Source organism: Miniopterus natalensis, chromosome 6 (genome assembly GCF_054644295.1).
Source record: "Miniopterus natalensis isolate mMinNat1 chromosome 6, mMinNat1.hap1, whole genome shotgun sequence".
NCBI lineage: Eukaryota > Metazoa > Chordata > Mammalia > Chiroptera > Miniopteridae > Miniopterus > Miniopterus natalensis.
Window position 1 is genome coordinate 87,964,396 of NC_142086.1, and position 24,677 is coordinate 87,989,072.

At 58.8% G+C, this 24,677-nt stretch overlaps 2 protein-coding genes across 2 annotated transcripts; both read right to left on the reverse strand.

Annotated features, from left to right (window-relative positions):
* Positions 1-362: 362 nt before the first annotated feature.
* On the reverse strand, positions 363-7,978 carry ICOSLG (inducible T cell costimulator ligand). The gene is made up of 7 exons (XM_087817839.1): positions 7,965-7,978; positions 5,973-6,013; positions 4,734-5,087; positions 3,744-4,032; positions 2,252-2,427; positions 1,648-1,714; positions 363-432 (listed from the first exon to the last, which is right to left on the reverse strand). Exons 1-7 carry the CDS (start codon positions 7,976-7,978, stop codon positions 363-365), a joined length of 1,011 nt encoding a protein of 336 aa, XP_087673965.1.
* A 5,654-nt stretch (positions 7,979-13,632) lies between these two features.
* On the reverse strand, positions 13,633-24,618 carry DNMT3L (DNA methyltransferase 3 like). The gene is made up of 12 exons (XM_016213483.2): positions 24,504-24,618; positions 24,003-24,092; positions 23,674-23,718; positions 22,954-23,033; positions 22,765-22,877; positions 21,790-21,961; positions 19,816-19,903; positions 18,627-18,715; positions 17,578-17,653; positions 16,893-17,032; positions 15,699-15,784; positions 13,633-13,801 (listed from the first exon to the last, which is right to left on the reverse strand). Exons 1-12 carry the CDS (start codon positions 24,616-24,618, stop codon positions 13,633-13,635), a joined length of 1,263 nt encoding a protein of 420 aa, XP_016068969.2.
* Between the last annotated feature and the right edge of the window lie 59 nt (positions 24,619-24,677).

Consider the following 24,677-nt stretch of genomic DNA (forward strand, 5'->3'; position numbering starts at 1 on the left):
CAGCCCGCTCTGTCCACGTCACAGCCCCACTCTGGAGGCCTTTGCTGATCACATGTCCAAGCCCGTGTCCACTGGAAATGCGTGTCCGCCGCCCCCCCCAAGCCGTGTCTCCTGCCGCAGAGCCACGTCCCGTGAAATTCTGTAGTGCTTTTACAGGCGGGCAGCGGCTTGTCACAACAGCCGAGGTGGAGTTTTCTTCCCAGTGAGTATCCCAGAGGAAAGCGACTCCTGGGGTCTTTGAGGGTTGACCATGCAATCTCAGGAGCCCCTACAAACACCCTCCTTCGGCCTCCACCCCGCAGAGGCCATCCCAGAAGACAGTGGCCACCTTCACTCTTCTACCTTCACAGGCGCTCGTCCTGTCACTCTCGGGACCCCTCGCCCACGGCATGCATCTGGGACGCCGAGAAGAGCTCTGAGGACTCTCGGGGGCTGGTGGCGGGAAGGAGCCGTCTTGAGGTCCCTTTCTGCTGTTTGGCAGTGAAGCTGGGGCGCCTACTCGTGGGGGCGAGCGCAGCCTTTCCAGGGGAAACCCCTGCGTGTCCCCTCCAAGGCCAGAGAGGCCTCGAGTCCATGAGGCCCCTCATCAATGGTGCAGGCTGATGGTTCCCCTTCGCCACCAGCCTGCCGGAGTCAGTTCTCCAGCAGCCGCCCGATGTCCCTCTAGGTGGCACCTCACAGAAGCCTTGTCCATGTCCCGAGAGTGAGCTCTCGTCAAACGTGGTCTTGGAAGGAAAGAGAATGGAGAGGAATGTGAAATACTGTGCCTGCTTTTTCATTTTGGAGGCAAAGAGATTTTGTTGGGACTCAGGATGGTGAAGGTGAAGCTAAGGGGTTCAGAACAGCTGCCCGGGACCGGCACGCTTCAGTGGTCTCAGGTGGGCAGGCCCTGTGCTTTTAGTTAGTTGTGTTCCAGGGTTATCTGGAATTGGTTTGCGTGGGCCCCGGGAGAGCATCTCTGGCAGCCAGAGTCAGCTGACGTGACCCAGGCTCGCCTGGGTAACAGGTGGGTCCACTCATGGTGGGTGCTCTGGGCACCTGGGCCCACTCATGGTGGGTGCTCTGGGCACCGTAGGTGGAGAGATGGGGCTCCGATAGGTGCCGTTATTTGCCTAAGGTGTCAAGTGGCCTGACTGCAAAAGCTACTCACAGCCTGAGGCACCTGCTGGTGGGGGACTGGAGACTGCTGGTGAATATTTTACCTAAATTGGGATGGGAGTGACATCAACCTTTGCTCCCGGGACTATGGGGTGTTTAGCTCTCCCAGTAAACACCAGAAAACTGTTCAATTAGGAAGGACTCAGTGTCTGAACTCGCTCAAGCCGCCTGTGGGGACGGGGGGTGTGTGTGTGTGTAGTCAGAGGCAGTGAGGATGGAGAATGGAAGCTCCGTGGAGGTGCCGGGGGCCCCCATCCTGCTTACTGTCCCTGCTGTGTACACGAGGGGAATTCCGTAACCCGACGTCAGCAAGTGGCCACGGGGGCAGGACTATGTGCCGAAGGGGGCCGGTGGAAAATGCCTTCACTGTGGGGTTGCAGTGTCTCTGAAAATGGGGGCACCTATATTCTGGTCACCAAGTATTGCCTGTGCCAAGCGGCAAACACCGAGGAGAGGCTGCCAAGCCTCCTGGGCCCATGTGACCTGCACGCTTTCTCCCCGAGCCCCTTGGCAAACTCACCGGTGAACTCCAGCTCTGGCCTCGAAGCCTGGGTACCTGTTGGAACAAAACAGAAACGCTCAGTGTGTGCAGCGGAGGGTGGGAAGGGGTCGGTCTAAAGACCCCGGTGGCCCGAGCGCTGGGGCCAGGAACAGACTCCCCAGGGCAGTGCCCCTCAGGCCACCTGCTTTCAGAGCAGGTGCTTTGTAAGAGGTAAGCGTGAGGGCCACAGCAAGGTGCTTCGTGCCCCGACTCAGGGCACCCTCTGAGGCCTGGCCGATGGGCAGCTCGGCTTCCACAGACATGAACTCCGTCCTGACCTTTGGATCCGGACAGAGTCCATCGTCCGTCCCCCCCCCCCCCCCCCCCGGGAGACAGTGTCAGGACCGTGGCGCCGCAGACCTCGGGCTTCCAATCCACGTGTGGGAGCTTTGGCGGAGCTGTGCCCGCTCAGGATGTTAACACCACTGAAACTGCACTCAAAATGAAGCCAGCTCTTTGCAGAGTTTTTAAACACCTTGAGAAAAGCAACAACGGTGACTCCCACCAAATAATCGCCAACCTTCTACATGAGCGCCCCGCCCCGCCTGGTACCTGCGTAGCCCCAGCGAGGACACCGGCTCCTGCACCACCAGCCTGCAGCCATGGCCATGGCCACGGCCACGATCAGCAGTAGCGTGACCCCAGCCGCCACGGCCGTGGATGTGCCCGTGTGGGTGTCACCTGGGGTTTCTCTGTGGTTGCCTGTGAACGTTTCTACAAGGAAAGAGGGAAAGGACTGAGACTTACAGGACAAGGGTCTTTTCTGCAGTACTTGAAGCACTGCAGGGAGTATTAATTCCACAGCACTCCCCTGACATCCTGTTGTAATTTTTGAAACGTAAAGCTGATGGAGAGAAGGGCTTTGTTCTCCAGGCGTCACTCCTCCCCACCTGCCCGGGCAGCCCCAGCCTGTCCAAAGGTCCTGGAGAGGGCCGTGGCGGGAAGCACAGGTTCTCCCTGGCTTTTTACATCGAACTTAATTTAATCTTTTTCTACCTTTATTGCTGACTTTTAAAAAAAGGTGAAGGTGACGTTTACGTGACGTGAAACTAACCGTTGGAAAGCGAACGATTCAGTGGCGCTCGCTGCATTCCCGATGCAGCGCAGTCCCCACCATTACCTAATCCCAGGACTGCTTTGTCACCCAAAAGAAAGCCCACGGCCGTCAGCAGTTACTCCTCACTGCCCCCCGAAGCCCGGACAACCTCTGACCTACTCTGTCTGAGGATCTGCCCATTCCCCGCGTTTCACATGGAGGGGAACGTGCACCGCGTGACGTCTCGGGACTGGCTGCTTTCACTCAGCATGTGTTCATGCTTCACCCACACTGTCGGTCAGGGCCTGCGGCACAGCTGTGACCTGTGCAGGCCCACGGCCTGCGCTCTGCGGTCCCCACTGTGGATTCCTGTAAGCCCGGAGTAAGGAGCCCTTCCCACTGTGCCCCGAGGCCCACAGGTCACGACCGGCACTCCTTTCCTGCAGCAGGCTTGGCCCAGGTGCATCTCCCCCTTCCACCCCTCATCTCAACACTGGTGACAGGGACACAGGCGGAGAGAGCCTGGGGCCTTTACGAAGGAGTCACTCGTCTGCACCCCTTCCATGGGGAGGCCTCGGACCAGCAGCCAGGCCCAGCTGGAGCCCCTAATATGGGGGGCCCAGCCTTCTCAGGGGGCACACGTCCAAAGGCAAGGAGCTCGGTGGGGGCTGTGTGGGTGTGGCCTTCAATCCTGAAGGTGTCGCTGCCTAGTCCTGGGGCTTCTCTTGTGTTACACAGCCTTTCAGAGCTTCCGTCCCTTATATGAAATGGGTCACCCAACTGGCCCCATGAGCGAAGGTGAAGCTCTGTGCACTCAGTGCCCTGCCCCGTGACTCCGTCACCACGGATCTGACTCTTCCCTCCCTTACAATCACCTTTCTGATGCCACGGCTGGGTCACCTCGTAGGGACTTTGTCTTCTGCCTGGGAGGATCTCCCATCACCCTGGGCCCACAACCTTGGGTTGGGGCCAGCATGCAGACCCCGGGGGACCTTACCTGGCTTTTGCTGGGTGCTGACAGTCAGGTTCTGGTGTAGAAGCACATTCTCGATGCAGCAGCCAACGTTCACGTTGGGGGTCTGCCGGATCCTCAGGACACTGACCACGTCATACAAACCCCGCGCGTTTAGGGAGACGGTGTTATTCTGCAGGGCCTCGTCCAGCAGGCTGTTGTCCGTCTTATTGATCCAGTACACGTTTGGCCTGGGATAGCCATCCGTGGACGTGCACGTGAAAGTGAGCTCCTTGTCCTCGGGGGTGCTGCTAGGGGTGCTGACCACGGGCATGCTGTAGTTTGCTGCAGGGGAGAAAAACGGGAGGTGAGGGATGCCAGGTTCTGAAAGTCAGAAATGGAGGGGTACCCAGTGCCCAGGGCCAGGTTAGAGGGGAGGTGGCCTGTTGTGCCCCTGACCCTGGTGGAGAGGCAGGACCAGGGCTGTGGTCTGGGCAGTGGGCATTGGCCCTGTTCTGCCCAAGAGTCACTCTCTCCAGCCCCAGTAGGGGAGCTGGAGCCTGGGGGCAGTGACTGGCACCCACTCCCTGCTCCAAAGAGGCTGTCTCATTTGCATCTAGTGACATGGAGAGCTTGCAGTCATCGGAAATGAATACAGTCCATCCCTGAACTAAACAGCGCCCTGAGCATCTTGATTGATTTTTAATTTCCCTCCTAAATTCTGACCTCAACACTGCCTGAGAGCACTCCTTCCTGATTTTATTTTAAAAAATCTACTTGGAGTTGAGCTGGCAAGTTCAAGGCAAGGACACCAAGATTAGGAGAATCTCTGTGAAACAGGGAGCTTGGGGTTACGCAAAACTTTCTTACAAGCTGAATGATGTTTCAGCCAACTCAGCTTCCTGCACAGGTAAGGAGAAGGCTGCTGAGACTGGGATTTTCTCCCTGGGAAGAAAAAGGTGAATGAGCCAGATAAGCGGGCTCGTTTATGCTCGCTCCAGGCTGGAGGCTGCGATGAAGTCGGCCGTCAGCATCCTCGCTCTTACCTGCCACGTGCAGCGAGACCATAACCTCCAGAACCCGCTCGAGGTTCCTGAACACCAGGCAGTTGAACTTCTGCTCATCCTGGGGGGTGATGTTGTGCAGATGCAGAGAGAAGTCGCCCTGCTTCATGCCGTCCAGTGACATCTCGGCCCGGTCCTGGTACTGGTTATTGGCATGGCCCACGGAGCTGTTCCCGGCTAGGTAGAAAGTCACAGTTTTTGGCTTGTTGTTACCAGGAACGCTAATTTGCCAATAAACGTGAAGTTCATTTAAATCAAAACTTCTTTCTTCGGTGTGAATGCAGCTGAGCTTGACGTCGCTGCCCACTATGGCTCTGACTTCTTTCTCTTCAGCATCTGTGGTGATTCAAAACGTACAACATTTGTTTTCTGAAGCTGACTCCTAGCCTGCAAAATTACTCACGGGGGGGGGGGGGGGGGGACACACGTCTCAAACACTAATTCTGACTCATTTCAGGAGACAAGGGATGTATCCATAAGATACACGTAGGAATGCAACGGTTTGAAAGTTCAGAATTTGCGGTCTGCTCCTGTGATGTGCTGTCTAATGTTGATTTCCTGTCACTCTGTAAGAGGCCAGCGCTGGGAGAAGCTGGGGTGGGCACCGGGACCAAGCGGGATTCTGTTGGGAGTTTATAATGAATTCAAATGGGAAAGGTTTTGTAAAAATGTAGACATTTGAAAGAAAACATCAGTTTCTCAACAACAGCTTTATAATGCTGCTCGTCCTGTGCCAAGAAAGGCCCATGTGGTATGTCCAGACTGGCTTTACCATCAGTTTAGACACTTGGACGCCTGCAGGAAAAGTGGCTGGGTGCCCTGCCCTGCACCCTCTGAGCTGAAAGGCTCAGCAGGGCTTCGGTCTCCGCTGCAGCCTGCATCCCTGTTCCTTGCTCTTCTGGAACCTGACTGGGGTGAAGGAAATAAGGAAGCTCCCAGCTCATCTGGAAAGCAGGGGACTGACACACAAGGGAGGAAGTGTGCTCCACCTACACCTATCCCATGATAAAACAAGAACTACTGTGTCTGGACAAGCGTCCCCTTTGTGGCCTTGGACCCCACACATTACCCGGCCTTGGAGCCCAGCTTTCTCACAGGGGTCCCTGGAAAAACATGAAGGGCCGTGTCAGGGCCCCTGCTGACACCTGCACCTCCTGGTCCCACTCTCCACACTGGGGGGCCTGGAACTGGCCTCCGGACCACGAGGGCTCTGGGACTCACCAGCTTGCAGGCCGCTGAGCAGCAGTAGGAGCAGGCCGGCACTGGAAAGGAACCAGAAAGGCAGGTGAGTCCCACTCCTCCCAGAAGGTGAAGGCTGCTTCTCGTGGGCAGGAGGGGACTACACCCATCGCAGGAAAGTGGACACATCCACTGACAGCCAGCCCACAGGCGAGGCCCCTGCAGCAGGGTTCACCCACCTCCCTGCCCAGAACAGCAAGTCTGGGGGGGGCCAGCATCCCCCCCAACCAGCCAGCTCCTGTATTAACAACCCCCCAAAACACTGATGAGAGTGTGATAAAGGGTAGTGGAAGACACTCCCAAGGCCACAGCTTTCGACTCCTTGGTTCCCTAGGCATGCAGGGACAGATTCCAAGAAATTGAAATCAGAAAGAAACACTTTCAGAGTATTTATAGCAAGAGCTGCATTTAATTGGGGGAGAAAGAGAAGATCTAAGATGCCCAATGGCAGTGGGTGAGCTGCAGGACAACCCTCTGGGGAACTAACTCATTCTGAAACCAAACTGGGAGGCTCCTCCCACCTGCTGGGCAGCTGAGCTGCCAGGGGGAAAACTTCCAGACTTTTGAGAGTCCTGGCACCCTTTAGCCTAGCCAACCCCTCCTGCTGGCCTCCCAGGATGTCCTGTGCCCTTTGTTCTGGACAGAGACCCCACCTCATCCCTGACAGCTCTCATTTGATTCTGCATAAAGACATGTCCCTTGCCACCGGGGGCTCCCCCACACCCCACAGAGGCCACAGCCTGCAGGTGGGCCTGTCCTCTCTCACTGTCCCTGGTGAGGTCACCATTCCTGTTTGTGGGGACAGCTGTGATAACCTGTCTCCAGTCCTGACTCCTCCAAACATCTTTCCCTGAGCCAGAGCAGCCTTCTAAAATACAAAGCTATGAAAACTCCTCTGTGGCCCCCATTTCTCTCCCATGGAGGCCACCCAGCGGGTGCTCCTGAGGCGCCTTGGCTGTGCTCTGGGTCCAGGGCTCCTGAGTGCGCCTGTCAGGGCCTCTTTGGGGCACCTGGGCACATGCTCTGGGCTCCAGCAGGGTACAGTGTGCCCTGGTCCTCTGTACTCCCTCCCTGGGAGGTCTTCTGATCCCTGCTATCACTTCCCCAGGCCCACCATCCCGGCCTGCACCCTGTCACCACCCTGCCTCTTGCCCCAGCCCACCCTCCTTGGGTCAGAGAGGAGAGAAGGCACAGACAGGGCCATGATCCCCAGGTGAGGGTGGTTGGTGGCTGACATTCTAGTACTTTTTTTTCTTTTGAGGAAACAGAACTGTCTAAAACTACCTACATTTCTAACTGGGGAGACTGGGCTGCAGGACCCAGGTGTGGGAAGGCCTTGGGGCTGTGTGGGTGGAAAACCTGGGGACCAGGTGCCTCACCAGTTTATCAAGGTCGTTAACCCTACAACGTGCCCTGAAGGTGGCGTTTTGGCAAAAAGCTAGGCTCAAAGCTGTTCACCCGCAGGCTTCCGGAGGCCAGGAGTGACGGCTGGACCCCAGCAGCTCCACCTTTCCTTTTGGCTCCGCTAATGGCGGAGGGGAAATCCCTGGTGTGTGGGAGGGAGCGGGCACCCGAGGGTTCGGGAGATATCACATCCCCCATTCTTCCACGTCTGGCAATCGTCTGGGAGCGGGGGAGGGGAGTGGGAAGGAGTGGGGGAGAGGAAGTGCGCGCTCTCCTTTCCCTTCCCTTCCCAAGGACCCCGCCCCCCAGCACTCCCACGCGCGGCCGCGGGTCGCGACGCCCGGTCCTCCCCGGGCGGATGCCACCGGCCAGCAGGTAACCGCGCCCGCCGGCCCCGCGCGAGGCCGCCCACGCTTCGCGCGGATCCCGCGGCTGGGCAGCCAAGTGAGCGGGTCCCCGGCCGCGGCCTCCAGGGCGCACGGGATGGGTCCCTCCCCGGCACCCAGCGCCCTGCGGTGGTGCCTCCGCTTCTTCCCCGGCTCCCGTCACGCCCGACCGACAGCCCCTCACCTTCTCAGCCTCATGGTGGAAGCGAAGACCTCGGGGTGCGGGCGACCTCAGGGCGCAGGAGCCTTCAGGGCGCAGAACAACTCGGAGCGCAAGACGCCTGGCGCGGAAGGAACTCAGCACTGTCCAGAGTGACGACCGCGAGTGCGGCGGCCGGCGGGCTGATTGGGGCTGGGCCGGCCCCCGCCCCGCCCCCGTCCCGCCCCGCCCCGCCCCCGTCCCGCCCCCGCCCCCGCTCGGGTCCTGCCACCGGGCGGCCGGCTCCTCCTAACGAAACCTCCGCCACTCGCTCCAGAAGGTTAAGCCCTCTTTGGACCCGCGCAAATTGCGCCCCGATGGGCACAGGACCGCACGGGGTGCTGTCGGTGCCCGGGAAGTGGGGGAGAGCATGGTGCCCGGGAGAAGGGCGGCTAGGGGCGCTGTGGGAGGGCTCGCCCGGATGGAGGGGCCTTGGGCGGCTAGGTGATGCCCCGCAATGTCGCGCAGACCGCCCCTTCGGCCCAAGTGTCCCTGCCCGGCTCCTTCCCTCCCTCCCTCCTCCCTCGGTACCTCCAGCTCTTAGGCGAAGTGAGAGCCCCACATCTGTTCTGGAGCGAGCGGACGAAAGAATGAATGAAAGAATGAAGGAAGGAAGGAAGGAAGGAACGCATGAGCGGAAGGACAGAGGGGAGGCAGGCAGGCAGGCTCCGCCGTCCAGCCCAGCCCCAGCTTTTCCCGCCCTGCCTCCCAGCTCTGCTGTCGGACCCCGTGCGGGTCCCGGGCCGCCTGTCGCAACATAGTTGCATACTGAAGGCTCTCGGCAGCCCGCCGCCGGCACCTGCGCTCCGCCGAGCGCGCAGCCCCGACGCCGTTCCCCGGCCTGGGAGGCTCCGCCGAGCGGCGCGCGGTGACCGCGCCTTCTGCCTCCTTCCCCCACCGCGCCCAGCCCTCTGCCCGCCCGGGCAGGGCTCCCCACCCTCTGCCCGCACCGGCCAGGCAGATGCCGGTGAGATGAGGGAGGTGGGGCACCGAGGGCATTGGAGGCCCTCCCCAAGAGGCCTCCGGGAAGGGCCTGGGGTCCAAGGCACCCAGCTCAGGCCCGGAGGCCCCAGTCCGCGTGGAGCGGGCGGGAGGGGTGTGTCCTGACGCCCCGGCTGATTCAGAGGCAGAGGCTCGCCCGGGGGTGGGGGTGGGGCCGGTGGAAGGTCAGGGCGGGGCGGGGGGGGCTCCCCTGACCCCAGCCGCCTTCCGCAGGCTGTCCTTCACCCAACAAAGACTGAGTGCGCAACTGCTGCCGGCCCCGTGGCCCGTGGGACCCAGGATAAAAGCTTTTAAGAAGACGGAATCTCTGCCCCGTGGAAGTTAGCATTCCTGTGGGGACAAGAGCAAACGAGACAAGGGGGAGAAGGGATGGACTGGGACGTGGGACATGAGCTGTCAGGGGACTGGCCGAGCTGGGGGCCAGGGCTGCCGGGAGGGCGGGGGACTTGCGGTCTCAAGCCCCGGGCTCCACCCGTCTGGGTCAGGCTGGGAGACTGGTGTGGAGCATTCAAAGAGGCCAAGCTGGGGCCCCCTCCCTCCCAGCCGCGGAGAGTGGGGCCAGGGCGCTTTTCATGTGTCCAGGGAGACAATCTGAATGGGGACAGGGGACGGTAGACAAGGGCAGGAAGGAAAGATTAGATTTGGCTAGGAGAGCAGAGCGTGTGCATAAACCAAGTGGGGGGGTGGGGGGCAGTCTCATAACGCCCCCCCACCATTCCTGGAGCCAGAAAGCCAATTCTGTCCAATGCCACAGCTTGAACAAAAGTAGCGGGGTACACTGCGGGAGGGAGGGGGCGGGGGGAGGGCACCTGGGGCGCCTTATCAACCCCAGTGGAGCTGGAGGAGATGTGACTTTCGTGGCTATGTTTCTTCTCCCCCTGGGCTGGAGTAGCTGTCAGAGGAAGACAGAGTTTGGAGAGGTCCAGCCTCAAGATCGCCCACAGGTGAGGCCGCAGGGCCCGACTGGGTGTGCCCCACCTCCCCCACCTGGTGGCCCAGCCCGCTCCCAAATCCGGGGATGCCTTCTGATTGGACAGGGTGCACTGATAGGCTGTGGCTTTATTCTCTCGCTCCCACGGAATCCCTGCTCTGCCAGACCTCAGGGATGCCGAGTGGGGAGGGGTGGACCCCACAGGCAGTCTCAGGGGCGTTGGAGAGGAGCGGCTCTTGGGAGAGAGGGAACCCCCCTTGTGCAGCTAGGAAAGGAAGTTGTCCTTCACTGCAGCCCACGCACTGCCCCGGGCAGGTGGGAGGCAGGAGAGTCGGCTTGAAGGGGTGGACAGGCAGAGCCGGGAGGAGCTGAGGCTAGTGAGGGAGGGGCCAAGCTTTGTTTCCTGGGCAGCCCCCCCCCCCAAGACCCAGAAAGCCTAGTACTGTTGCTGCCAGGTTCACCCAATAGTGGGGCCTGGGGGGTGGGGAATACACTATTCACTGAGCCAGCAGTGAAGTGGCCTGGAGTACAGCTGGGCTGGAAGCGGACATCCAGGGGAACTGGGGCCATGGAGGGAGGGGCGCCCCCAAGAGTGGGGCCAAGACCACCCCAGAAACCTCAGCCTTAGAAGTGCATGCTGGCTTCTCCCAGCTCTATGGTTCCGGAGGTGTGTGACCTCAGGCAGTTACGTGACGCCTGTGCTTTCCCATTGGCGAAGCGAGGAGAGCTATGAGGTGTTCCTTATAAAGCAGCGGAGTGAGAGCATGGGTTACAACCAGAGTTTCAAGACAAACGGAAAAACAGACCGCAGAGGGGGTGTGGAGAGAGAACCCCCCTGGAGGAACACCTGGGCCAACCTGGGCACCCAGGAGGAGTTGTATTCGTGCCAGGGACTTGAAACTCTGGGCGCAGATGTGGAAGCAAGAAGCTGCACCCTGATGCTGGAGACGCAGGCTCCCCCTCAGCTGCCCCACAGCAGTTGCCCTGGGGTCCCCACAGCTAGGTGCCTGTAACATCTCAGGAATCAGTTGATGCTCAGAGCTTGACTGATCCCTGGTCCCAGGAAGCTCATGTGTTCTCTTAGGGTACCTGTGGATGCCGTGAGTAATGACCGCAAACTTGGTGGCTCAAAATGACGGAAATACATCCTCTCAGAGTTCTGGGAGCCTGAAGTGTGCACTCAGTGCTCCCCCCTCTCTGCCTCCACGGCATGGCCTCCTCCCCTCCACGAGGTCATCTCGCTCTGTCCCCCACAAGGACCCCAGTGATCACACTTAGGGCCCACATGGATAGTCCAGGACAATCTCCCCATCTTGATTCCATCGCATCAGCCAAGCTCTCTTTTTTTCTTTTTAAATATCTTTTTGTTGATTTCAGAGAGAGGAAAGGAGAGGGGGAGAGAGAGAGAAACATCAATGATGAGAGAGGCATCGTTGATGGGCTGTCTCCTGCAGGCTTCCAACTGGGAATCAAGCCTGCAACCCGGGCACGTGCCCCGGCCGGGAATCAAACCGCGATCTCCTGGATCCTAGGTTGATGGTCAACCGCTGAGCCACGCCCAGCCGGGCCAAGCTCTTTTTTGCCATGTGAAGTGACATTCACAGGTTCCAGGAATTAGGACAGGGACATCATTTGGGGGTCATTATTCAAGCCAACCACAGAGGGTCCCAGAAAGGGGCTCTATGGATGGAATTTAAATACTTAGAGGGGAAATCTCCAGATGTTTGGAAGAGAACTGAATGCAGAAAGCTCTTCTGAGTGGCTCTGGGCCTGCTTGGGAGTGGTCTGATGGCAAGTGGACACTGACTAGGCTGGGTCCCATGATGTCAGTCAACTGGAGAGGAAGCAGCCTGGAGTTGGCCCTCCAGGGCACAGCTGTCACCATGCTCTGTCCCGTCAGTTGCTGCCACAAGCACAGGTTTTTGCAGGCAGCTTGGATTCAGAGCTTGGCTGTCCAGGAAGGTCTTGTCTGTCTGGATGCTCCTATCTCCGCATCCCCACTGTGTTTCTGGGGCTGCCGTGGCCTCAGTTTCATTACAGCTCTTGCTAAATTAGCCCCTGGACATAGGACCTGCGACGTCAGAGCCCAAGATATCCTCCTGTCCAGCAGTAAGAGAAGGTTCACATTGACTCAGTGAAGACTATGTCTGACAGGGCTCCGGAGAAACAAAAGCAACAGACTAATATACATAGAGAGAAAACTTATTTCAAGGAAGTGGCTTGTGGTTACGGAGGGAAGCGTGATAAATCCCAAATCTGCAGGGTGCGTGGCCAGCAGAGACCCCAAGAAGAATTGTTAACTGGAGCCACAGGTGTTGTGCAGGACTCCTCGCGCAGAGGTGGTGGCCTCTGTTCCGGTCAAGCTGCCAGCGGCTTGGATGAGGCCCACTGTCTTGGTCCCCTTAGGCTGCTGTAACAGAGCACCACACACGGGGTGGCTTGTAAGCAACAGAATTGTATTCCTCACGGCTCTGGAGGCTGTAAGTGGGAGGTCAGGGTTCGGAGTCAGCTCCAAAGGCCTTGCCTCCTGCCCGGCCAGGAATCGAACTGCGATCTCCTGGATCCTAGGTCCATGCTCAACTGCTGAGCCATGCTGGCCGGGCAGGAATTAGGACTTTGACATATGAATTTGGAGGGGGGAACACACATTCTGACCATAGAACCCACCCACACTATGGAGGGTGGTCTGTCTGCTTTACCCCAAGTCCACCAATTTAAATGTTAATCTCACCCAAAAAACACCTGCACAGGAACATCCAGAATAATGCTTGAACAAATGTCTGGGCACCCTGACCCAGCCAACAGAGAAAATTAACCATTAAATGTCTCATCTACTTAAAGATTTATATTTTTTAATTTTCAAAAGATCCCATTTTAACCCAACCTTTCTTCCACAAAGCGCCTTACATCCCACTAACAGCTCTGGCGCTGGTCCCGAGGGCCCCTGAGCTCCAGCATCATGCCCGGGACATGCTGAGTGTTTAACGACCTCAGCCCTGGGTTTCGGGCTAATCTGGAAAGATCCCTTTGGGATTCACCCCGTGTGACTGGAATCGGGCTCGAGTCGAAGCTCTCCAGGGTTCGCCCTCCTGGGAGCCCCGCGGGAACGGGAAGTCTACAGGGTCACGCCTCTGTGCATCTGTCTCCTCCGCCCCTCCTCCCTTCACTCACCAAGCTCAACATCCTACACTTTGCAGAGGTTTGGGGCGTCCTGTGTGGCCGTCGTCAGGGTGAATGGTTTCAGCCCTCGCAGTGAATGGCCGTCACATGACAGCGTCACTTCCTGCATGTGTGTGTGTGGCCAAGGGCAGCCGGCGCTGATGCAACACGTCAGGCTTGCATCTCCCCCACACCCCCGAGACCCACAGCATGACACACAGGCCGCGCTTGTACACCAAACACCAAACATGACCAATGTCTCGCACCGTGAGTGTATTTAACTTCTCAAAGGGCACACACACATTTTCAGCAGCACACCGGGCACGTGAACTTCAGGATGCCGTCCAGCCAGACGCGGGGCGCTTCACCCCCTCCCTCAGAAGGGCACTGGAAGGGCTGCACTTCCACTCCCCCAGGACAGATAGGTCTGAGGCAATTGTGGGAAATCCAAAGTCAAGCAAGTAAAATAATAATTTAAAGAGGAAAACGGAGACAATCTCAGGAAAGTTATCTTTGTTCTAAGAAAAGTCTTTTTTTCTTTTTTTGTGTGGTATAAATGACTCACTTATGAAGAGGAAGCGAGTTCTGTTGAAAATACTTGAAGTACTCTCTCAGGGGGAGAAAACAGCTCTTGACCAGGGCGGCGGGGCCCGGGGCGGGGGCCTTCGCTCTCCGCCTGTCCTGAGCCAGCAGGGAGAGCTCCTCCTGGGGCACCAGGGCCGAGTGCCGGCTGCGGAGGAGAGAGGAGGAGAGAGGAGGCTCGTCACCAAGGGAGCACCATGCCCTCCCCCCCACCGAGGAGGACAGTGGGGGGAGCTGGCTGGTGCCAGGCTCTCCAGATTTTTCAGAGGTCTCGCAGGTAAACACCGGGTCCAGCCTGCATGTCTTGAGCACCAGGGGACGAGATGGCCTTGCACCTCCAGCCTCCCTCGGTCCTGTGAGGTGCAGGCAGGATGGTGGAGGGGAGAGGGTCCCAAGGACAGATCCTGGCCCACCTGGGCGGGTCCCCCCTTCAGTGAGAGGAAACCGTCCTGGAGAGACCCCAGGAGAAGGAGGGGTAGGACAGGGCGTGGGCTAAAGGTAGGTCAAACCGAATTGAATGTCATTCCCAAGGAATTATGTCATATCCAAGACAGAGAAACCTGAGCATGTTCCCAGGGGTCCTGTGGCAGGTGGGTGCAGAGAGCAAACTTGCAATTTGATGCAACCCGTGGACCTGAAAGCTTCATGAACGCGGCGCCCGGCACTTCCGCCCCATGCCCCCGGGCCCCCACTGCAGTCAGGGAGCGCCTTTGGTTTACTTTGGAGGGCCCGGAACGAGGCCCCAGGAACAGGCAGGGCTCCTCCTGGCATTCCCTGTACCACACCCCCGGCCGCTCGGCTGGCAGAGGGGTGGCCATGGCGGCCCAGCGGCTGCTGCCCTTCATCTCTGCAGGATGAGGTCACTTTCAGTGAGGCTGGGCCTCTCTCCTCACTATTCAGACAGCAGGAGCCTGATGCTAAACCGCCCTTCAAAGATGCTGCTTCCAGCAATTTCTGGGAACGATGTGGGGGAGGGGAAAGCTGACCGGCAGGGCAGGGCGAGTAGCACATGTAAGCAGCCACCCAGGGAACGGCTGGCCGGGCTTCAGGGAGAACACACCCCGGGAAGCTGCCTCTCTTTAGCTGCACCTAAAACTCATCCAGGGTGTAGGCCTGGAGAGGGGCAGACGCTGGGATGGGGCGGGTGGAGGCCACTGTGGGGAGGAGACAGGACCCAGCTGTCCCTGAAGATGCGGCAGCCTGGGTCACATGGGGCTGCACCTGGCGGGGATGTGAGCTGAGGGCAGGGGCACAGTGTCTGATGAGACCGTCAGAGCAGGTGTCCCCGAAGCAGAAAGTCTGCCTGGGGAGCAGGGTTGACAGGACCGGGGGCTGAGCATGTGGGGAGGAGGGTCGGGGGGTTGAGCACAGAGAACGATCATGAGCAGAAACAATCGGGAGGGGGGCCGGCGGCCAAGGATGGGTGTGCGTGAAGGCCTGAGGCCCGGTGTCTGAGGATGGGTGTGCGTGAAGGCCTGAGGCCCGGTGTCCGAGGATGGGTGTGCGTGAAGGCCTGAGGCCCGGTGTCCAGCGAGAGGAGTTCTGTACGGCCGGTGCATCGTGGGTGGGTGGTGTGAGTGTGGGCTTGTGTGCGTGTGTCAGTGAGTGGGTGTGAGAGTGTGTGAGTGTGGGTGTGGGCGTGAGAGTGTGCATTGTCTATGTGAGTGTGAGGTTGTGTCAGTGAGTGGGTGAGTGAGGGGGTGAGTATTTGGGTCTGTGTGGGGCGGGCTGTGCTCCCTGAGGCTGGGGACGGGCACCAGGCCCATGGCACACGTGGCTGTGTGGCGGGTGGCTGGGGGTTTGGACTTTTTTCTTTGGATGCAGGGAAGCCCTGCAGAGTCCCGAAGTGAGAACCTCACAAGCACCAGTGCAACAGCTAGGAGAAGGTCCCCACAGTGGAAGGGATGTCCCTGACCTCGAGCGTGCCCAGAATTTTGGGGGTTGCCTCGAAGGCCCACCAGACATAGCCCCTGAGCTGGGCAGAGAGCTGCTGGACATGGCCAAGGTCCCTCATTGCTCCCGGAGGAGTCGAGCGTAGGAAATACCTCCTCACGGCCGGGATGTTGCTCCACACACGCACGGCGTTCCGGACGGCCCTGCCGCCGATGTCCCGGATGGTCACAGGGTCTGTCTGGGGTGGAGACATCAGCTGTGGGTCAGGGTGACCTGGACAGTAACCTCTGTTCCCTGCGGTGCCCACAGGCCTCACCCACTCTAGGAACCATGTGTGGCCCTCAGAGTTCAGTCAATAGCCTCCCCAGACTGACTGTGTCCCCCAATCCACACTGTTTCACATCACATCTTTTTAAAAATAAATCCCTTATGAGAAAAAAAAAAAAGCCAAGCTATTATTTCAAAACTTTTAACTGGTTGATTTTTGCTCCCACGGGTCACATGGCCCAGGACTTCCTGCCGCTCGGGCACTGGGTGGTGTCCCTCAGATAAAGAGTCTGTGGTCTTTGAGCCACGGGGTGTTTGTCTCAGGGACCCGAGAGCAGTACCTTCGCTTCACGGCCCTTCTCAGGACCCAAGTGGCTGCCTGGTCCTGGGGTCACTGTCTCCCTAAAAGGCACTCGAGGGATGAGGGAGGAGAGAGTGGGAGGCAGGACAGACCTTCCACCACTGGGAGGGGAGCCTCAGAAGGGAGAGGTGACCCGGAAATTCAGGACGAGGAGATGGGGACAGATGGGGTAAGGTGGCAAGGAAACAGTTTGCCTTAAGTTTGGATGTGTGTGTGTGGGGGGTCATCCTGTGAGAGTGGACACCAGGCTCGACCAGGGGCAGGGCTGTGTCTAAGGAGCGGGTGTTGGGAGGGACTTGGGTCAGCCCTGGGCGGGTTGTCACTGAGTCCTGGCTACTCTAAGGGTCAGGATTCAGATACAGGGAGAGAGAAAACACGGTTGTCAGTGCTCGAGAGAGTGTGTGTGAGGGTGTGTGATTACGTGTGTGGTGTGTGCACTTGCGTGTACTGTGTACAGTGGCGTGTGTGCATGTGTACATGTGCACAGATGGAGAGCGGGCCGGTGCTATATCCTGAGTGTAGCATGTAAGGGGACACCCTCTGAGGCCACCATGAAGGGTCCATGCTCTAGTGGCACAAGGTGACCCTCACAGTCCCTGCAAACTCTGAAAACTGGGGTCTCAGGGGTCAGACTCTAAACCACCTCCCTGATGAAGGCCGAGTGCTCCCTGGGGAGGCCCAGCCGGGCTGGCATCTGGAGCCTGTGCCCTGCACGCACCTCCAGGAAGCGTGTGGCTACGGCACAGTCGTCCTTGGTCAACACCAGGTTGTCCACGAACATCCAGAAGAAGGGCTGTGGGCTGCCGGGCTGGGGCCTCGAGTACTGTAGGACGCGGTGGAACTGGAACAGGAACCACCCTGCGAGGACCGTCCAGTGCATGTGGCTCTGCCTGGTGCAGGGACGTGGGGTGCAAGGGCATGGCTGAGGGGCTCCAGTTGGGGAGAGACCAAGGAAGGACCAGGCTCCATGTGGCCAGCTTGGGCCCCGGCGCTCACTCTTTCCAGGATAGTTCTGTCTCCCCAACAGCAACTGAGCCTCAGGGCCCAAGGCTCACTGTCACCCAAGGTGCAGAACCCGGTGTGCTGGTGTTAAGGGACAGAGGCAGTTAAAATGTGGCAGGGCTGGCAGGTGGAAGGAGCAGGGTCAGAGGGCACAGGGGCCTTGGTGATAGATAAAGTCCACTCTCTAGGATGTGTCAACAGCTCCACAGGGGACAGATGTCAGAAGACACCACATTGTACTCAATGAATATGGACATTTTATGGGTGTCAGTGGTCCCTCAATAAAGCTGTTTTTATAAATGCAGGCAATTTGCAATTCCTGCCCTCCCTGTGGTGGGTTAGTGGGTCATGGGGTGCAGGAATGAGAGGGCCCAGGTATTGGGGCACGGGGGCTCTCTTACCGGGAGGGCGGTCACAGGCCTGGCCGAGGGGAGGCGTGCAGCCATACACAAGGTCGAATGGGCCCCAGCTTTCCACCTGCAGGACATGGGAGGACACGTGCAGATGGGCCTGTCCTAGCAGCAGGCTCCTGTGTGCTGACTGTGGCACCACTCAGGTGGGCAGTGAAGCCACCAGATCAGACCCACCCATGTCTTTCTCAGGCACCATGGGCCTGGGAGCACTCAGGGCTGGCTCTCATTGTTCAAGGAGAGGCTGGCCCTCCGCAGGTCCCTGGGAACCCAAGTCATTCCTGTGCCAGGTGTCACCCTGCAGATCCACCCCTAGGAAGGTAGGCACACTGACTCCTGGGATTCATGTGGGTTTTTTGTGTAGCAGGAAAATACAAGAGGGTTCCCTGAAAAAACAGCCAGCGGCTCCTGGCTGGATGGACACTAACAGTGAGGCTGTGCCCTTTCCTGGTGGGAGAAGCTGTGACCCAGCACTGGGGCAAGCGAGAGGCCAGCGTCCTCGGGCCCTGAGCCAACCAGAGGAGGCTTCTGGCCCTTTTTCCAGGTGCTGTGAGGAGCTTGAGGCCAAGCTCAGGGTGCCACTGAGTCATCTGGGAGCACTTCCTGCATGACCACCATTCAGGACTGCAGGAAATAGCTTTAGGGGGAGCCAGGACATTTCTTGGTGGAAGTGTTTGGAAGGTGTTTTCAATCAGCCATTGTTTGTTTTAGGGGAGGTGTAGATTAAACCCCTCTCTGGGCAGCACCCTCACTAGTGGTGGAACCTGCCCCTGGATTGATTTCAACAAGATGAATGGGAGGTGTGGCCGATCGCTCTGCTCTGGGCTGCGGCCAGTGTGGGGACCACAAAAATGTCCCTCTCATCTCTCCTGCTGCAGGGCGAAGTGCCAGCAACTGTGAGGACCAGTGCCCATTCCTGTGAGGCCCTCAGGTGAGCCCCGACGGGGCCAGAGCTGCGCAGCACCTGGGCGCCCCCCTCCCCCGGGGACCCCGCGCACACCTGCTTCATCTTGGCGCCTGGCCGGTCACGCTGTACTTACGTCCCTCCTCACTATATTGGTAACATCGTGAAGATATCTCAGTCTTCCTGAGCCAAAAACATTTTCCAAAAAGCCCAAACTGGTCAGCTCTGGATGGGAAAAAGAGCACAGGACACGTTGATGTTGAGCCCAACGGAAACCAAAGGCCGGCGGCTGACCAGAAAACGTGGGTGCTGCCGAGGAGCAAGCTTTATCTTTTTAATGCCGAGATGGGGAACTAATGACTCAACGAAGGTATGTGTTGATTATAAGCTAAGCAAGCAAACTCGTCTGAGTATTGGTCTGAGAAAGTCGAGAGATTTGTCGTGAAGCCAGCCTTCCTGGTGGTGATTCACACTCTGGGTTAGGAAATCCATCGGGCAGTGGCATCCACACTGATGTCACCCAGCCAGGGTTTGTCACACAGTGGGTGGGCTGCTGGAGCCCCGTTATGACCTTGGAGAGTCTGTGGCCTGGGGACAGGAAGAGGAGCCCAGAAAGGACCTTACAAATGGGACTCGGGGATGCGCCCTCATGAGGAGATGAAGGCAGGGCGGCCTGACTCCTGGTCCCTTCTGTAAGCTGTTAGCTGTGCGAATGTCAGGCCCCTCGTCCATGACATGGTGCCTGAGGCTGCAGTGACCAGTGCACAGGGCACGAGGAACATGCTGCACGAGACTAAGGGGTATTTTCATGGATTCTCCTCATGTCTGCAAAGCTCAGAAGAATCCATGATTTCCAAAGGCACCAGCAGGTGGGGGTCAGCTTGGGGTCCAGGGAGGCAGGACACCTGGGCAAGGCTGGAGGGCAGCAGGTGACCAGCAGAGCTCACGAGGAGTGAGGGTGCGGGCAACCCTGGGAGGGGTGGGATGGCCCCACAAGGTGGCCCGGTGTGTGGTGGTATCCGAAGTCGGCTTTGGTGTTTGGTGGCCGTGGGCAGAGAGCCTGGCCGCACAGCCCTCATTAAGGGGACTTTACACCCGCTGTCTTGCTTTCTGCACTTTCTTTCCAAGGCATGTCTTCTGAAGGTGAGCTCCAGGGCTCCTGCACCCTCTCCCCCTGCCCACCCAAATGACCCTCAGCCCCAGATGCCTGGAGTCACCCCAGATGCTCAGCAAGTGGGACACTGGGAACAGTATAAACCCCACCCTCCGCCCAGGTTTGGGCAAGTGCGTCTTCCAGTGAGTTCTCTGGACGTCACTACACTCACCTTTCCCGATGTCTCCAAAAAGGGACAGCACCCGGACTGGCTCTCTCTTCCACACAGGCACAGTCTTATACATCTCCAGGGGACTCTCCTATTCATAAAAAATAAAATAAAAATAGACGATGTTCTGGGATGTCGTGGTAACAGAGCCAGTGAGTCACACAGAGGCTGCTTTCTGGGCAGCAGGAGCATCTCCCCGGTGAACAGAGGGACACCTGGGACACCCCTGCTGAGGCGCTGGCCCAGCCCTGGCCGCGGTGAAGACCCTGCACACCCCTGGGCCGCCCCCTGCTCTGAACCTGCCCAGGCCATCTCTAAAAGGAAAGGCAGGCGCGGGGTCTTTCCTGAGCGGGAAGGAGGACAAGTCCATGGGGGGCACGCCCTTGGTATTTCTCAGGGAGACGCTCTCACCTGGGCGTTCTGAATACATGCAGCAGCGGGATTCCCCCCATTCCTCTCCCTGTGTGGGCTCTGGGTGTGGCCCCAAGCCACCGAGCACCCCTGAAAGTTACCAGCAGGAGGCCCTTCCCAGGCCAAGGACTGGACGGAGACCTACTGTGCCAAGAGCCTGTGCCCCATGCTCAGCCACAAGGAAGCCATGCTGGGGACCCAAGAGTGGGAAGGCCCATGGACGATGCCTGCCCTTCCCCTCCAAGACACCCAGGAGAGACTATAATCCGTTTGGGAAACAAGCCCCCCCAGAGCCTCCTACCCCCAGGAGGCGCCACGTGGTGCGAGCCTGGCTGCCCTGACAGACTCTGTGGGACGCACAGCATGTCACCCCGCTGCACAGCGGGAACACAGCGGCTTCCCTCTGTGCCTGGCGCTGGGCTGGCGTGAACGGCATTTCCGAATAACTTCATTCTCTTTCAAAGCAAAACTGCAACTCGCAAGCATGGCTCACTCCACACTGAGATGACGGTTCCTGCCCCTCGATGGCCCGGAAGAAGGTTCTATAAGGGGTGCATGCGCCTACTCTCCGGAAAGCACCATAAAGACACCTGCCAAGGTTGTCGTAAATGTACAGGCTCCCAGCCCGTGGCAGGGAGGCAGTGGAACGGCACCCCGCCTGTGCGCCCTGTGGGTGCACCCAGCAACGCCATGTGGGAGTCTCCAGAATCCGTTCTGGCACTGCGCCCCTGCTGTCCACTGATGCCTCGCCAAGCTCTCAGCCTAGTTTCCAGGGCAACCACAGCGGATGGAAATAAACTGTGTGGCCACGAATTTATTCAGGCCGGAAATCCTAAGTCCACGTGTCAGCAGCGCTGGTTCCCTCTGCTGGGTCCCAGAGAGGCTCTGTCCCAGGCTTCTCACCAGCTTCTTGCTGCAACCGGGCAGTCCTTGGGTCCTGGGCTTGTAGGTCATCGCTCCAACCCCTCCCGCATTGTCACATGGCCACCCTCCCCCTATGTGTCTTTGTGTCCCCAATCTCCTCTCCTTTCTCTTGTCTGACACCAGCCATGGCATTCTGGGCCCACCCTAATCCAGGAGACCACATCTCAAGATGTTTAACTCAATCACATCTGCAAAGACCTTTTTCTAAAACAGGTCATGTTCTCAGGTACCAGGAGTCAGGATGTGGGCATGATTTTGGGGGACAGAGTTCATCCCACTGTGATGAGCCCCCAGCTCCTGCCTAGCTCCTGGTTCCCGGCCTTGACCCTCAAGAGGCCCTGGACTTGCTGGCTGCCCAGGCTTCTGCTCCCCGCTGCTGGCCTGAGAGCTGCAGCTCTGCGGAGCCCCCTGCCACCTGCTACAAACGCCTCATTCCGGGGCGCGAGCAAACAAAACCACCTGACAGCAATTAAGGAGCAGACCACCTTGTGGCACCTGCTGTCAAAGAGAAAAGCACATTTGCTTAAAAGCCCCTAACTTCACCATGTGCCGGAGCAGGTGAGCACCCTGCAGCTAGAGACAAGAGAGAGCCCACCGGGCCGTGCCAGCGGGCAGCGGGCTGTCCTCTGAGTGTCCCCTTACCGACTCCTGGTCGTAGAAGGCCTTCAGCCGCTCCCGCCACTTCCTGCGCCGCTGCAGCAGCCCGCTTTGGGGTGAGGGCAGGCACAGGAAGCACACCCAGTTACTCACAGCCTGGACCTTCCCCGAGGTTCCCGGCCCCACGAGGGTATCCACGCACTCGAAACAGTAGCACCTAGAGTCAAACAGAAAACCACAGGGACTGAGATGACATTGCTTCGGCCATCAAGTGAAACCACGGGCCGTCTGCAGGCCGAGAGCCTGCCCCTGGCTTTGGAGTGAGCTGTGGGCCACGGAAGCCACAGTGGGGCTCCTGTGGAAAGACAAAGTTGACCCTGTTCATCTGCACAGTGGGAAGGCGAGGCTGGATCAGGGAGGGGGACCAGTCCCTCTTAGGGACCTAGAGGGACAGGAACCAAGGCATCTGCAGAAGATAGCAGCTGTTTGTGGGCAATGACAGATTTCAAAGATCTCCCTAAGCCACCTGTCTCCCCCCAACCCTGGAGCCCGTGGAAACAGTTAAGGCCTCCCAACTGGGGAGCAGGCTGGGGAGGGGGAAGCTGTAAATGCAGAGATGGCCCCGGAGGACGTCGGAAGGGGCGGGGACCACCAATGGAGCTCAGGTTGGCAAGCAAGGAGGAAGGAACATGCCCCTGCTGGTCTCCCCCCGTCCCCCGCTGTGACCAGCAGCCCCTAAAGGTGCAGTTTCCAGGACTTCCCTACATAATGACTGGGGGAGCAGCTACGCCTTGGCAATAACAATAATAAAATTAAAAATTGGGAACACAAATCTCCTGGCACCCCACCTGCCATACGTCAAGGCTCTACACCAAATGAAATACTCAAGATGGAAATTAAAAGCTTTGGAGAAAGTCATCCTTTTAGGGGAAAATCCCCCCCCCCCCCCCCGCTCTGGAATGCGTGGCTCAGAAGGGTGGAAATTTCCTAGGCCCCTTGGCCCTCCCCCCCTCGCCTCACCGGGTGCAGTCGGGGTTTTCGCAGATGAGCAGCGTCTCTCCCGCGCAGCAGATGGAGCAGTAGGACTGGTAACCGTCCTCGTCATACAGGAAGAAGAAGTCCAGGAACTTGTCCTAGGAGAGGGACAAACCAGGGCAGTGTCCTCTGCTCCGGCCGAGGCCTCCACGCCGCCCCTCGGCTCCTGCTTACCTTGCAGGGAGCACACATCCCTCCCTCGAACAGAGGGTGCTGTGCATGCACCTGGAAGCTTCCGCAGCAGATGCACACGTCTAAGGGGGACAGCCAAAGTGCAACGTGTGTCCCGACACCGTCAAAGAGAGCGACAAACTTGGGAATAAATTTAACAAAAGGAGTGCAAGACCGGTACACCGAAAACCTCAAAACACTGTTGAAAGAAAGATCTAAATAAACGGGACAGTGTCCCGTGTTCATAGATCAGAGACTGAATATTGTCAAAACGATGGGCCTCCCCAAACTGATCTACACGTTTCCCTCAAAATCCCACCTGACTTTTCGGTGTGTGTAAAAAATGGACAAACTGATCCTAAATGCAGATGGAAATGCAAGGCCTCCAGAATAGGCAAATCCATAGAGAAAACAAGTAAGTTTGTGGTCACCTAACGTGGAAGGTGGGGGGACAAGCAATAGGGAATGACACGGGAATGGGGTTTTTTGGGAGCTAATGAACATGTCCCAACGTTAGATTGTGGCAATGGCTGCACAACCCTGTGACTGTGCCAACACCCTGAACTGTGCACCTTCGGGGAAGCTGCGGGGGCTTGGGCCTGGGGGGGGGGGTGGCCATCAGGGCGCCAGCTGGATGGACACCTCTGTGGAGCTGCAGCGGTGGCTCCGGAGCTGGCCGACACTCCCCTCTACCTGGGTGTGGGCACCTCTGCGACCACTCACCTTCTATGGCTCGCTGGTTGGCCTTGACTTCATATGCAATCAGATCTGGAAAAGAAAGTTAAGAAGTGGACCCTTCTTCCTTCCACCATCTGTAGCTCAAGCACAACCAGAAGTGAGTGTCACAAGTTGATCCCCTGAAGTCGCAGCGGCCGGAGGACACCCCTCCCTTAACCCTCCACCTTTCCTGGAAGGTTAAATATCTAAGCTTGGGGGCGGGGGGAGACATCTGAATTAGGTGTGAATAGTCCAGAAACCTGGAAGCTTAGATGATGCCCAGGCCTGGCGTTGGCATCCTAAGTGATGGGTCCAGTGCCCAGGTGAGCCCTCACCTCTGTGGAGCTCGGGCGAAGGGGGGGCTGACAGCTCGCTGGAGCCCACCAGGATGACGTCCATGCTGCACTCTGCCTCTGTGTCCGGGGCTGGGGCAGCTGCTCGGTGGCCGGCGCCCGGGAGACAGGACGTGCACGAGCAGAGGGGAAAAGTGGCCCCTCAGCCTCTGCCCAGCAAGGGGGACGGAGCCCACCACCCAGCTCAGCCCCCACCCACCGTCCACAGCGACACCCACCCCTAGCGGGAAGACTGGCGGTGAGTGCCAACCCTGAGAGGGAGTGTGGCGTGGCCCTCTGGCAGGGGCCTCTCAGGAGGGGCCCCCCACAAGGTCGGGGGCTAGGGGTGGAGGAGCTGAGGTCCACCGAAGCCCCTGCCTCCGTCCACCAGCAGCTGTGGGCCCCTCGGCCACCCCCATGCTCCCGCCTCCCACAGTGTCCCCAGACCTGCCGGGCCCTCCAGGCAGGAGGCGGGAGAACAAGGAAGGGCCTGACGGATGTCACAGGGCAGCTGTTCACAGGGCGGCCACCACAGCTCCTCTGCCAGCTGCCCAGCTGGGTGAGGGTCCGAGCTGTCCAGGGGCTCCCGGCTCAGGGTCCGGGGGGAGGAGAGGGCCATGAGACCAGGGGAAGGGGCCTCCCGGAAACCAGCAGGAAACCGCTCAGGTGGGAGGACTG

Coding starts and splice junctions, on each gene's coding strand:
- ICOSLG (XM_087817839.1), bottom strand. Junction 5,088..5,972: donor GCTCAGCGGCCTGCAAGCTG/GTGAGTCCCAGA, acceptor GAATCACCACAG/ATGCTGAAGAGAAAGAAGTC. Junction 1,715..2,251: donor TCCTCGCTGGGGCTACGCAG/GTACCAGGCGGG, acceptor TTGTTCCAACAG/GTACCCAGGCTTCGAGGCCA.
- DNMT3L (XM_016213483.2), bottom strand. CDS start 24,618: ATGGCCCTCTCCTCCCCCCGGACCCTGAGCCGGGAGCCCCTGGACAGC. Junction 23,719..24,002: donor TTCGCCCGAGCTCCACAGAG/GTGAGGGCTCAC, acceptor TTTCTTTTCCAG/ATCTGATTGCATATGAAGTC. Junction 17,033..17,577: donor GGCCTGTGACCGCCCTCCCG/GTAAGAGAGCCC, acceptor CGGTCCTCGCAG/GGTGGTTCCTGTTCCAGTTC.